Source organism: Mya arenaria, chromosome 13, assembly GCF_026914265.1.
Source record: "Mya arenaria isolate MELC-2E11 chromosome 13, ASM2691426v1".
Lineage (NCBI taxonomy): Eukaryota > Metazoa > Mollusca > Bivalvia > Myida > Myidae > Mya > Mya arenaria.
The window spans coordinates 5,881,337-5,896,139 of record NC_069134.1 but is presented as its reverse complement, the minus strand read 5'-3'; the positions used below and the strand labels follow the sequence as shown (position 1 = coordinate 5,896,139).

At 36.6% G+C, this 14,803-nt stretch overlaps 1 protein-coding gene across 1 annotated transcript in view; it reads right to left on the bottom strand.

The window, feature by feature from the left end:
* The window catches only part of LOC128214040 (SCY1-like protein 2), a 100,524-nt gene that overhangs the window by 65,032 nt on the left and 20,689 nt on the right, over positions 1-14,803 (bottom strand). The window contains exon 4 of the mRNA XM_052920269.1: positions 5,605-5,704. Within this exon, the coding sequence (XP_052776229.1) occupies positions 5,605-5,704 (100 nt within the window). The remainder of the gene's footprint in view (positions 1-5,604; positions 5,705-14,803) is intronic.

Here is a 14,803-nt window from a genome sequence, read left to right as displayed (position 1 = left end):
TCATATAACATAATGTTTCCCTATAGTCACTATCTGCCCATATAACATAATGGTTTGCCTAGTCACTATCTGCCCACATAACATAATGGTTTGCCTAGTCACTATCTGCCCATATAACATAATGGTTTGCCCAGTCCCTATTTTCCCATGTAACATAATGGTTTGCCTAGTCCCTATCTGCCCATATAACATAATGGTTTGCCTAGTCACTATCTGCCCATATAACATAATGGTTCGCCTAGTAACTATCTGCCCATATAACATAATGGTTTGCCTAGTCACTATCTGCCCATATAACATAATGGTTTGCCTAGTCACTATCTGCCCATATCACATAATGTTTTGTCTAGTCACTATCTGCCTATGTAACATAATGGTTTGCCTAGTCACTATATGCCCATATAACATAATGGTTTGCCTAGTCCCTATTTTCCGATGTAACAAATTGTTTTGGATAGTCACTGATGTATATGTTGAGAACATTAAGTAGCCAATATTAACAGGTCTGATCTCTCTTACAGTGTTGAGACTAAAAATGATGCAAAAAGGAAACTTAAGGCTTTTTTCTAGCTTACAATTTTTTTCAGCAACAATTATTGCCTTGTGTCAAGTCTATTTTATTACAAACATGTGGTAAGAATAGCTCCAGCTATTCCTCAAAATAAAACAAGTCAGTCTTGACTAATATAGAAAAAGAAACTAGAGAAAACAAGACACATTCTTGACAAGTTAAACACTTAAGAAATACATCTATATGAAATGTGGTAGGAACAATTATGGTTGCTTATAATCTAATACAAGACAGCAGCAAAGGGGAAAAAACATCTTCAGTAAAGAATTACCAAATGTACAAATTAATGGACAAATCAAACTTTTTTTTAAAGGAGGGCTGCCAAAAACAGTCAAAACAGGGTCTCCATCTAATGTCTTAATGTCTTTGTGTCAAATAGGATATAAGGTTAAATGATGATCCATATCATGTATCACACTACCATATTTGTGCCAGTAGAGAGATGTATCTGTCATCCTTATATGTGCTGATACAGTGATGTATCGGTCAACTGTATATGTGCTGGTACAGGGATGTATTGGTCAACTGTATATGTGCTGATACAGTGATGTATTGGTCAACTGTATATGTGCTGGTACAGGGATGTATCGGTCAACCGTATATGTGCTGGTACATGGATGTATCGGTCAACTGTATATGTGCTGATACAGTGATGTATTGGTCAACTGTATATGTGCTGGTACAGGGATGTATCGGTCAACCGTATATGTGCTGGTACAGGGATGTATCGGTCAACCGTATATGTGCTGGTACAGGGATGTATCGGTCAACCGTATATGTGCTGGTACAGGGATGTATTGGTCAACTGTATATGTGCTGGTACAGGGATGTATCGGTCAACCGTATATGTGCTGATACAGTGATGTATCGGTCAACCGTATATGTGCTGGTACAGGGATGTATTGGTCAACTGTATATGTGCTGGTACAGGAATGTATCGGTCAACTATATATGTGCTGGTACAGGGATGTTTCAGTCAACTGTATATGTGCTGGTACAGGGATGTATCGGTCAACCGTATATGTGCTGGTACAGGGATGTTTCAGTCAACTGGATATGTGCTGGTACAGGGATGTATCGGTCAACTGTATATGTGCTGGTACAGGGATGTTTCGGTCAACCGTATATGTGCTGGTACAGGAATGTATCGGTCAACCGTATATGTGCTGGTACAGGGATGTTTCAGTCAACTGTATATGTGCTGGTACAGGGATGTATCGGTCAACTGTATATGTACTGGTACAGGGATGTATCGGTCAACTGTATATGTGCTGGTACAGGGATGTATCGGTCAACCGTATATGTGCTGGTACAGGAATGTTTCATTCAACTGTATATGTTCTGTTACAGGGATGTATCGGTCAACCGTATATGTGCTGATACAGGGATGTATCTGTCAACCGTATATGTGCTGGTACAGGGATGTTTAGTTAAACTATATATGTGCTGGTACAGGGATGTATCGGTCGACCTTATATGTGCTGGTACAGGGATGTAACATCATCCTTTTATGCCCTGGTACAGGGATGTATCGGTCAACCGTATATGTGCTGGTACAGGGATGTATTGGTCAACCATATATGTGCTGGTACAGGGATGTATCGGTCAACTGTATATGTGCAGGAACAGGGATGTAACGTTCAACTGTATATGTGCTGGTACAGGGATGTATTGGTCAACCATATATGTGCTGGTACAGGGATGTATCGGTCAACTGTTTATGTGCTGGAACAGGGATGTATCGGTCAACCGTATATGTGCTGAACAGGGATGTATTGGTCAACCGTATAAGTGCTGGTACAGGGATGTTTCGGTCAACCATATATGTGCTGGTACAGGGATGTATTGGTCGTCCTTGTATGTGCTGGTACAGGAATGTATCGGTCAACCATATATGTGCTGGAACAGGGAGGTATCTGTCCACCATATATGTGCTGGAACAGGGATGTATCGGTCAACCGTATATGTGCTGGTACAGGGATGTATCGGTCAACCGTATATGTGCTGGTACAGGGATGTATCGGTCAACCGTATATGTGCTGGTACAGGGATGTTTCTGTCTTCCATATATGTGCTGGTACAGGGATGTATCGGTCAACCGTATATGTGCTGGTACAGGGATGTATTGGTCAACTGTATATGTGCTGGTACAGGAATGTATCGGTCAACCGTATATGTGCTGGTACAGTGATGTATCGGTCAACCGTATATGTGCTGGTACAGGGATGTATCGGTCTTCCTTTTATGTGTTGGTACAGGGATGTATTGGTCAACTGTATATGTGGCAGTACAGGGATGTATCGGTCAACCGTCTATGTGATGGTACAGTGATGTATCGGTCAACCGTATATGTGCTGGTACAGGGATATATAGGTCAACCGTATATGTGCTGGTACAGGGATGTATAGGTCAACCGTATATGTGCTGGTACAGGGATGTATCCTCATCCTTATATGTGCTGGTACAGGGATGTATCGTCATCCATATATGTGCTGGTACAGGGATGTATCGTCATCCGTATATGTGTTTGAACAGGGATGTATTACCCACCCATATATGTGTTGGAACAGAGATGTATTACCCACCCATATATGTTCTGGCACAGGGATGTATTTGTATGTTGAGGTATGTATTACTCACCCATATATGTTCTGGCACAGGGATGTATTTGTATGTTCAGGTATGTATTACCCACCCATATATGTTCTGGCACAGGGATGTATTTGTATGTTCAGGTATGTATTACTCACCCATATATGTGTTGGAACAGAGATGTATTACCCACCCATATATGTGTCTGTACAGGAATGTATCACTCACCCATATAAGTGCTGGTACAGGGATATATTACCCACCCATATATGTGCTGGCACAGGGATTGTTACCCATCCATATATGTGTATTTTCAGGTATGTATTACTCACCCATATATGTGCTGGTACAGGGATGTATCACTCACCCATATATGTTCTGGCACAGGGATGTATTACTCACCAACATATGTGCAGGTACAGGGATGTATTACCCACCCATATATGTGTATGTTCAGGTATGTATTACTTACCCAATTATGTGCTGGCACAGGGATGTATTACCCACCCATATATGTGCTGGTAAGGGATGTATTACCCACCCATATATGTGTATGTTCAGGTATGTGTTACTCACCCATATATGTGCTGGTACAGGGATGTATTACCCACCCATATATGTGCTGGTAAGGGATGTATTATCCACCCATATATGTGTATGTTCAGGTATGTGTTACTCACCCATATATGTGCTGGTACAGGGATGTATTACTCACCCATATATGTGCTGGTACAGGGATGTATTACCCTCCAATATATGTGCTGGTAAGGGATGTATTACCCACCCATATATGTGTATGTTCAGGTATGTTTTACCCACCCATATATGTGCAGGTACATGGATGTATTACCCATCCATATATGTGCTGGTAAGGGATGTATAACTCACCAATATATGTGCTGGTTAGGGATGTATTACTGACATAGATATTTGCTGGTAAGGGATGTATCACTCACCCATATATGTGCAGGTAAGGGTATGTATTACTCACCCATATATGTGCTGGTAAGGGATGTTTCAATCACCCATATAATTTATGTGTATGTTCAGGGATGTTTCACTCACCCATATATGTGCTGGTAAGGGATGTATTACTCACCCATATATGTGTATGTTCAGGGATGTTTCACTCACCCATATATGTGCTGGTAAGGGATGTATTACCCACCCATATATTTGCTGGTATGGGGTGTATCAATCACCCATATATGTGCTGGTAAGGAATGTATCACTCACTCATATATGTGCTGGAAAGGAATGTATCACTCACCCATATATGTGCTGGTACAGGAATGTATTACCCACCCATATATGTGCTGGTAAGGAATGTATCACTCACCCATATATGTGCTGGTACAGGAATGTATTACCCACCCATAAATGTGCTGGTAAGGAATGTATCACTCACCCATATATGTGCTGGTACAGGAATGTATTACCCACCCATATATGTGCTGGTAAGGAATGTATCACTCACCCATATATGTGCTGGTACAGGGATGTTTTACCCGCCCATATATGTGCTGGTAAGGGATGTATCACTCACCCATATATGTGCTGGTAAGGAATGTATCAATCACCCATATATGTGCTGGTACAGGGATGTATTACCCACCCATATATGTGCTGGTAAGTGATGTATCACTCACCCATATATGTGCTGGTAAGGGATGTATCACTCACCCATATATGTGCTGGTAAGGGATGTATCACTCACCCATATATGTGCTGGTAAGGGATGTATCACTCACCCATATATGTGGTGGTAAGGGATGTATCACCCACCCATCTCACCCAAATATTTGCTGGTACAGGTATGTATCAATCACCCATATATGTGCTGGTAAGGGATGTATCACTCACCCATATATGTGCTGGTAAGGGATGTATCACCCACCCATCTCACCCACATATTTGCTGGTACAGGTATGTATCAATCACCCATATATGTGCTGGTAAGGGATGTATCACCCATCCATCTCACCCACATATGTGCTGGTACAGGGATGTATTACCCACCCATATATGTGCTGGTAAGGAATGTATCACTCACCCATATATGTGCTTGCACAGGGATGTATCAATCACCCACATATGTGCTGGTAAGGGATGTATCAATCACCCATATATGTGCTGGTAAGGGATGTATCAATCACCCACATATTTGCTGGTACAGGGATGTATTACCCACCCATATATGTGCTGGTAAGGGATGTATCACTCACCCATATATGTGCTGGTAAGGGATGTATCACTCACCCATATATGTGCTGGTAAGGGATGTATCACCCACCCATCTCACCCACATATTTGCTGGTACAGGGATGAATCACTCACCCATATATGTGCTGGTAAGGGATGTATCACTCGCCCATATATGTGTATGTTCAGGTATGTGTTACTCACCCATATATGTGCTGGTACAGGGATGTATTACTCACCCGTATATGTGCTGGTACTGGGATGGGCATCCGCTCATAGTTGCCAAGGTAATTGGCTAAGCTGGCAACCACTGGCTCTGTTGCAAATGCAAGGCTGTTGCTGAAATATACAATTTACAGCTTGTTTAAGATTGATAAAATAGTATTACATTTTTTTACCTTTATTGTGATGCTCGAGCTATTTGTTGATTTTTTAAAGGCTAAATAAATAAAGCATTTTTGTAACAAAGGTTAATTAGTTCAATAAAAGTCTGGAACCTTGTGAAGAATATTTTACAACAGAATAATTCCTATCAATTTGCATGTATTGATTTAACCATTGGCTTTCCTTAGATATTTTCTCATAAATTATCAACAAAACTTCATGCTAAGCATAAATATTTAAATTTCCCAAAATGTCATGTTTCTCCTCTCTTTATGGTTCTTTTTTATATCAGCTAAATGATACTTAAAACTGCACACACAATAGGCCCTAGGTCTGCTTGTAACACAAGTATTGAGCCCTCCCAAAGGAGACCATTTTCCATATACTTCACTAAGCCTCCTTTTATATGCCTTTCTCACAATGATAACAAATGTAAAAGAAAATAGCTTATTTATCCAGTGGAAAATAAAACTCCAGACAACAGGAGTATCTAGAGAGATCCTGAACGAAGAACAGCCTGAACCTCATTTGAATAAAATTGCCCTTTGAGATGTACTTGTAAAACATTGTTTGCTCTACTCTCCATTAAACAGATGAGATGCATTTTAACAATAGAAAATGCAACCAACTCCACTTGAATCAGAGAAGAGATATACAATGACACATAACCACTGCAATCAACATCACAAGAACTTCTGTTGACAAGGAGCAATACGGTTGAGGGTAATGAGTTACAATTGCCAGTAAAGAGCATTGGGTAGTATCCATAAAGAGCATTGGGTGTTATCCATAAAGGTCATTGGGTGTTATCCATAAAGCTCATTGGGTATCATCTGTAAAGAGAACTGGGTATTATCCATAAAGAGCATTGGGTTTTTTCCATAACGAATTCATTGGGTTATTATCCGTAAAGAGAATTGGGTATTATCAGTAAACTAGATCATTGGTTATTATCAGTAAAAACATTGATTATATTCCGAAAAAAGCATTTGGTATATTCAGTAAAGATTATTGGGAAGTATCAGAAAAGACCATTGAATATTATCAGTCAAGGGCATTGGATATAATAAGTGAAAGGCATTAGGTGTTAGAAGTAAAGACCATTGAATATAATCAGTAAAAAGAGTATTGGATATACTCAGTAAAAGATATTGGATAATATCAATAAAGACGATTGAATATAATCAGTCAAGGGTATTGGATATAATCAGTAAAAGAGTATTAAATATACTCAGTAAAGACATCAGGTATTATCAGTAAAGAACATTTGATATGATAAGTAATGAAAAATGGATATAATCAGTAATGAGCATTGGATATTATAAGAAATGAGCATTGGGTATAATAAAAAATGAGCATTGGATATAATCAGTAATGAGCATTGGATATAATCAGTAATGAGCAATGGATATAATCAGTAATGAGCAATGGATATAATCAGTAATGAGCATTGGATATAATCAGTAATGAGCATTGGATATAATCAGTAATGAGCATTGGATATAATCAGTAATGAGCAATGGATATAATCAGTAATGAGCAATGGATATAATCAGTAATGAGCAATGGAAATAATCAGTAATGAGCAATAGATATAATCAGTAATGAGCAATAGATGTAATCAATAAATAACATTGGATATAATTAGTAAAGAGCATTGGATATTATCAGTTAGGAGCATTTGATGCTCTCAGTTAAGTGTTAGTTGTTATCAGTAAAGACCACTGCAATTGCACAGAGTTGTTAAATTTCCTAGACTGCCTTGAGATCACTGGAAAAATTGATACATTTAATATGAAAATGTCATGGCATTCTCACAACAATCTTGACATTTCTACGGAGCTCTGTGGCATTCTACTGCTATCCTAAGGAGTTCTAGTTGGCAAATGTGTGCGTTCACTCATGTTTGGTATCACTCACCAGCCGGGCGTAGCTAGGGCCTAAAAAGCTTGTAGGCCCGATGATTCTATGTGAGTTTGGGGACTTTTATATGCACATTACACAAACTCAATAATACTTGCAATGATTACAATAAAACCAAATAATACACCCTGCATGTAGTTTAAATAAACACCAGACTTGCTTTCGTTAAAATAAAACAAACTTTTGAGTTGTTCAAAGTGTTTGAGTAGCTATTAGTTTTTGTTCCATTTTAGGGTTATTTAAATTTATCAGTTTCCAAAATAGTTGTAGGCCCGGGCTGGTTGCTAAGGAAGTTGATGGTTGCTAAGGAAGTCCATGGTTAGTAAGATGAGAAATGGTTAATAAGTAAACAAGCATAACTAACCTCTAAATCAATTTGGGTCATCTGCAGGGCATGACCATGTTAAGGTTCAATAGGCCAAAGAAAACTCTAGTTATCAATTGGAAAAAAAAAAAAAGTTTTTATGTTCAAGGTCACTTAGACCTACTTTTGACCTACTGACCTCAAAATCAATAAGCTCATTTTCTGGTTATGACTTACCTCCATACCAAGTTTGAGGACCATAGGCCCAGCATACTCTAGTTACAAATCTGACAAGATTCTTGAGTTCAAGGCCACTCAAGCTGTTACCCTTAGATCTAGCAAGCTACTGACCTCTGAATCAATATGAGTCATATTTTGGTTATGACCAAAGTCTCTTCCAAGTTTAAGGAACAATTGCTATTGGATGGACATGATTTGGTAACCGTTCGGTCGACAATTTTAAACCATGCATACAATTCCCTTTTTTGAAGGGGGGCATAATTATACAATTTTTGTTGTTATTGAAATATTGCAAAAAAGGTAATTCTATGTCTGATTTCAGTTAAACTGCCACAGACTAGCTGTCTAAGACACAAGACAAATGCCACTGATTGGGCTTTATTGGACATATAGCCATTATTAGAGCACAAGTGATGTTTTCAAAACATGTATGCCCTCCTAATGGCAGCCAATTGGTCATTAAATGTCTGTTGAGTAATTTAAGGTTATTACCATCATCCCTACACATTCGAAGATAGTACATGAAGTTATTGACTGGAAGTTATACAGATACATAGATGGCTGCTTCAAGGTCAAATAAAATGGTTACCTAAAGATGTAAAGCCTTTATAATATACGACAATATTCAATTCTTGCAACTTTGCAAGTTTGAAGTTGATATAATCAATGACTGCATTTAAAGCCACAAAGTAATTATAATTTTTTTATCAAAAGGTTACATAAGAATAGGGATAACCTCCACAGTGTCAAAAAAATGAAAGTTGTATGCCAAAGAGTTCTCTTAATATTGTTTAGACAAGGTTTTTTTCATTTCAAAGTCACTGTGACTTTCACCCGTCTACCAGACGGACGGACAGAGAACTTAGCAAGGGCTTTATTCTCTCTCTTCGGGGAACATAATAATAGATTTCCTGGTGTGTATGGTTCTCCTGCGAGTTTTGTCATAAATATGACAACTCACTAACCCTGCTGTATGAATTATATTGTGCCTATTATAGCTCTTTCTATTGGAATCCCTGCCAGGAAAATTCAACTTAAGCAAGGCTTTTTACACGGTAAATCTCCATGTTTATTATGACTGTGGTTTTTGTTTACAATGCAAGATAAAAATATGAAATACAGGTGTAATGTGAATCTTGTCTTCTTCCCATGGTATGTATTGCACAGGTATGTTGTATTATATTAAATGAGACGCCAACAATCACGAATGTGCCAATTATGGCTAATTTGCAAGAGAACTACTGTAAAAGGCAGAATATGTACATAGTTATACATATCTCACATTCATTATTGAAAACACTGGACTATCATATAAATTATACAGTCAAAGCCTTCTTGGAAACCTTAACATTGTATTCCGGGATAAACCCATCACAAATACTGCCAAAGAATGCCCTTGCTTTTACCGACAGTTCCCTGCCATACTAATATGGTGGTTTGTTGATTGGGTGTTTCATGTTTTGTTATTAGTCATTGGTTTTTGATGTTGTCCATTATAATACTAGGGTTTTGTCCATTATATTACTAGGGTTTTTCATTATCATACTAGGGTTTTGTCCATTATAATACTAGGGTTTTTCCATTTTAATATAAGGGTTTTGTCCATTATAATACTAGGGTTTTGTCCATTATAATACTAGGGTTTTGTCCATTATATTACTAGGGTTTTTCCATTATTATATTAGGGTTTTTCCATTATAATACTAGGGTTTTTCCATTATAATACTAGGGTTTTTCCATTATTATACTAGGGTTTTGTCCATTATAATAGTAGTGTTTTTCCATTATTATACTAGGGTTTTTCCATTATTATACTAGGATTTTGTCCATTATAATACTAGGGTTTTTCCATTATAATACTAGGGTTTTTCCATTATAATACTAGGGTTTTGTCAATTATAATACTAGGGTTTTGTCCATTATAATACTACGGTTTTTCCATTATTATACTAGGGTTTTGTCCATTATAATACTAGGGTTTTGTCCATTATAAAACTAGGGTTTTTCCATTATTATACTAGGGTTTTGTCCATTATTATACTAGAGTTTTGTCCATTATAATATTAGGGTTTTTCCATTATAATACTAGGGTTTTTCCATTATAATACCTGGGTTTTGTCCATTATAATACTAGGGTTTTGTCCATTATAATACCTGGGTTTTGTCCATTATAATATTAGGGTTTTTCCATTATAATACTAGGGTTTTTCCATTATAATACCTGGGTTTTGTCCATTATAATACTAGGGTTTTGTCCATTATAATACTAGGGTTTTGTCCATTATAATACTAGGGTTTTGTCCATTATAATACTAGGGTTTTGTCCATTATTATACTAGGGTTTTGTCCATTATTATACTAGGGATTTTTCATTATAATACTAGGGGTTTTCCATTATTATACTAGGGTTTGTCCATTACCATTCTAGGGCTCATACTAGGGCTTTTATTTATTATCTCACTAAGGCTTTTGCCATTATCATACTAGGGCTTTGGCAATGTTTATTATTATTGTTATCATAATAATAATTATTATTATTACTATAATTATTATTATTATTATTATTATTATTATTATTAAAATTATTATTATCATACTAGGACATTGACCATTATCATACTAGGACTTTGACCATTATCATACTAGGGCTTTGACCATTACCATTCTAGGACTTTGACCATTATCATACTAGGACTTTGACCATTATCATACTAGGATTTTGACCATTATCATACTAGAATTTTGACCATTATCATACTAGAATTTTGACCATTATCATACTAGGATTTTGACCATTATCATACTAGGACTTTGACCATTATCATGCTAGGATTTTGACCATTATCATACTAGGACTTTGACCATTATCATGCTAGGATTTTGACCATTATCATACTAGGACTTTGACCATTATCATACTAGGATTTTGACCATTATCATGCTAGGAATTTGACCATTATCATGCTAGGACTTTGACCATTATCATACTAGAGTTTTGACCATTATCATACTAGGATTTGGACCATTATCATACTAGGGTTTTGACCAATATCATACTAGGGCTTTGACCATCATCATACTAGGACTTTGACCATTATCATACTAGGGTTTTGACCACTATCATACTAGGATTTTCACCATTATCATACTAGGACTTTGACCATTATAATACTAGGATTTTGACCATTATCATGCTAGGACTTTGACCATTATCATGCTAGGACTTTGACCATTATCATACTAGGGTTTTGACCATTATCATACTAGGATTTGGACCATTATCATACTAGGGTTTTGACCAATATCATACTAGGGCTTTGACCATCATCATACTAGGACTTTGACCATTATCATACTAGGGTTTTGACCACTATCATACTAGGATTTTCACCATTATCATACTAGAACTTTGATCATTATCATACTAGAACTTTGACCATTATCATACTAGGACTTTGATCATAATCATACTAGAACTTTGACCATTATCATACTAGGGTTTTGACCATTATCATACTAGGGTTTTGACCATGATCATTCTAGGGCTTTGCCCATAATGGTATTAGGGCACTTGCCTTTATCATAATAGGGCTTTGACTATTATCATACTAGGATTTTGACTATCACACTAGGACTTTGACCATTATCATACTAGGGTTTTGACAATTATCATACTAGGGTTTTGACCATTATCATTCTAGGACTTTGACCATTATCATACTAAAATTTTGACCATTATCGTACTAGGGTTTTGACCATTATCATACTAGGGTTTTAACCATTATCATACTAGGGTTTTGACCATTATCATACTAGGACTTTAACCATTATCATACTAGGGTTTTGACCATTATCATACTAGGGTTTTGACCATTATCATACTAGGGTTTTGACCATTATCATACTAGGGCTTTGCCCATAATGGTATTAGGGCACTTGCCTTTATCATAATAGGGCTTTGACTATTATCATACTAGGATTTTGACCATCATTCTAAGGCTTTTGGCTGCTGATGGGATTGGCCTGTTAATTTCCATTGCTTGTCTTTTTTCAATTTAAAACTTATATTGCTCATTACACAGCATAGTTTTTTAATAGACAACCATAGTTCAGCAGCAAAGTTACAATGTAGTCCCGAAGGAACCTTTGACAATCAACATGAAATATTAGCATGACACTACATTGCATCATTTAAGTATTGGGCAAACGTACATTTCCACAGTGCTGAGCAAAACTTTAAATTCCTACATTTTGTTTAATAAAAATAATGATGACCATAAAAATAAAATAATGTGTAGAAATATCTGCAGGTCAAACTAAGCCAGAAAAGAGTTAGCGCCAAATATTTGCATGAAATCTATGTTTAATTACGTATGTACATGTAGTAAAACTTGGAAAGCCTTGAGTTCAATGTACAGTGTCAGAAGTACAGTGCTTGACGGCCATGACATAGAAGCCAAATTTTTGCCAGGTTCCAGTGAGAAAGAAGTGGCTCAGAGAGAGTAGATGATTTTTTCTCCAGTCGAAATGACCTTCTAAAAATGTATAATTATACCATTGAAACCTTAAATAGCTGACCAGCAGCATTTACCACCACCAGCACATCTCTTTCCAATTTAAAACAACATTAATAACAAGACAATTTAATATATGTCTTTTCACAACTAGCCATCTGACCATGTTATGAGCCTGTTCCATCGAACTGAGAAGGAAATGATACTGGCCAGTAATACCCTTTTATGTCTTTAGCCACACTATTCCCTGAGTCTAGAATGAAAATAAAGATAAATCTTCCATTTAATACACTTGGAAACCAGGGCAGCTTTAACTTGGACTTTTATGATAAAATGGTAATAAATATAAGCAGAGGGGATTCTGAACATCCTCATTTCTGAGCATTTTACAAATGTATGGTTGTAAAAGAGGATTTCTGAGAAAAGATAACTGATTAAATGAATAAAAGTCAACTCTAGAATTATTTTCTTCACAGAAATGTTCACTGCAAGATGTCAACACCACAAGTTTACCATACATTACTTGATTGTGTCGGAATGAAATCTTCAAGTATCCCCATTTATTTCTCCATTAATATATATATATTAACAATTCAAGGAAAGCTTTTCATTAACAATCTGGAAAATACCATTCACTGTAATTTTGAGCCCTAAGAAAAATATGAACCCTTCCCGTACGAAATAAAGGGGCGGATTATGGGCGGAATTGGCACGGATTCGGTGAATTCCGCCTGGAGAATGGACGGAATCATTATTCCGCCCGATATCCCTACAAGTTTCTAGTGGATTCTGGGCGTAAAAATATTGGAAGTTCCAGACGTAAAAATATTACGGGCGTATTTATATACTTTAACATTTGTGTGACACGGAATTTCGTACTTCGTTTTTTCTACGAAACTTTTGGGACGGAATATCCTACTTAAACATTTTAGTGGAGCGTAATTTCGAACTTAGCGTTATATGAAAGTCATAAAAATTATTGAATTGTTTTTGTTCCCTTTATCATTTAGATTTCACATAGCCAGTTAAAAGCTAAACATCTTCCATGCTTTCATCTGAACACCGCATACTCCATGTAATATAAAATATGCAACAAAAATTGAAATAAAAAGGGAAGTCAAACACATAACGGAAAATAAAAACATGACACCATGATATAAATTTAAACTCAGCTTGTATGAACTTTAAAGTCCACTAAAAATGTTACTGATGACACTAATTGGGACATTATAACATCAACCACTTATACCAATTGAACTAAATTTAACTTAGCCCAGTCGGCTATAAATAAATGAAATCCACTCGATTCGAGGTCATCATGTACAAAACTGTGCTACAATATTTGACTCACCGATAAGCCTCATGGGCTATCAATGGGGTACAAGATCCAGCTGTTTATAAATACTCGCCTTATCTTGCACAAATCTGGTCAGATTTCCCTTTGAGAACCTTAACCTTTATTTATTCCGGTCAGGTGTTTCACAAGATGCCCACACGGAAACCATTACTGATAGACATACATTTACCGCGCTTTCGAATAATGGATAACTAGACTTTTACCAAGAAAACATTTGAACTTGCGTGAGTAACGTTATCGTTAAAACGTATGATTGTGTGTATTGACCAACAGATGGAACATCCGTGATTGATAAGAATAACGCGGACTTAAGGTGTCTTTCAAATTTTGAATCGCGATAATAATATGCATATGCTGTGTGAGACTGGCGGATAATCAAATGCAAAGGGATACGTGGTCGTGAAAGATGGAGGTAACTTTTCTATTTCTCGTTTTACCAGTACTGGAAAATTTGAAATTGTGTTTGTCTGTTCTCACTTTTACAACTATTTTGTTTGATTTACATCGAGTAAGTTCGATGCGATTAAGAATGCTTAGTTTATGCTTTACAAAATATTTGGTCGGGTATCAATACTATGTTTATTACAACCATATTACCTTATATTTGCCTTGTTACATAATTTTCACCCGAAAAGCATTCCCGTAATCATTAAACTTCATATGTGCAACGAAGAAAAGATATCAGCATTATGTTATCATAATGAAGCTTGCCGGAA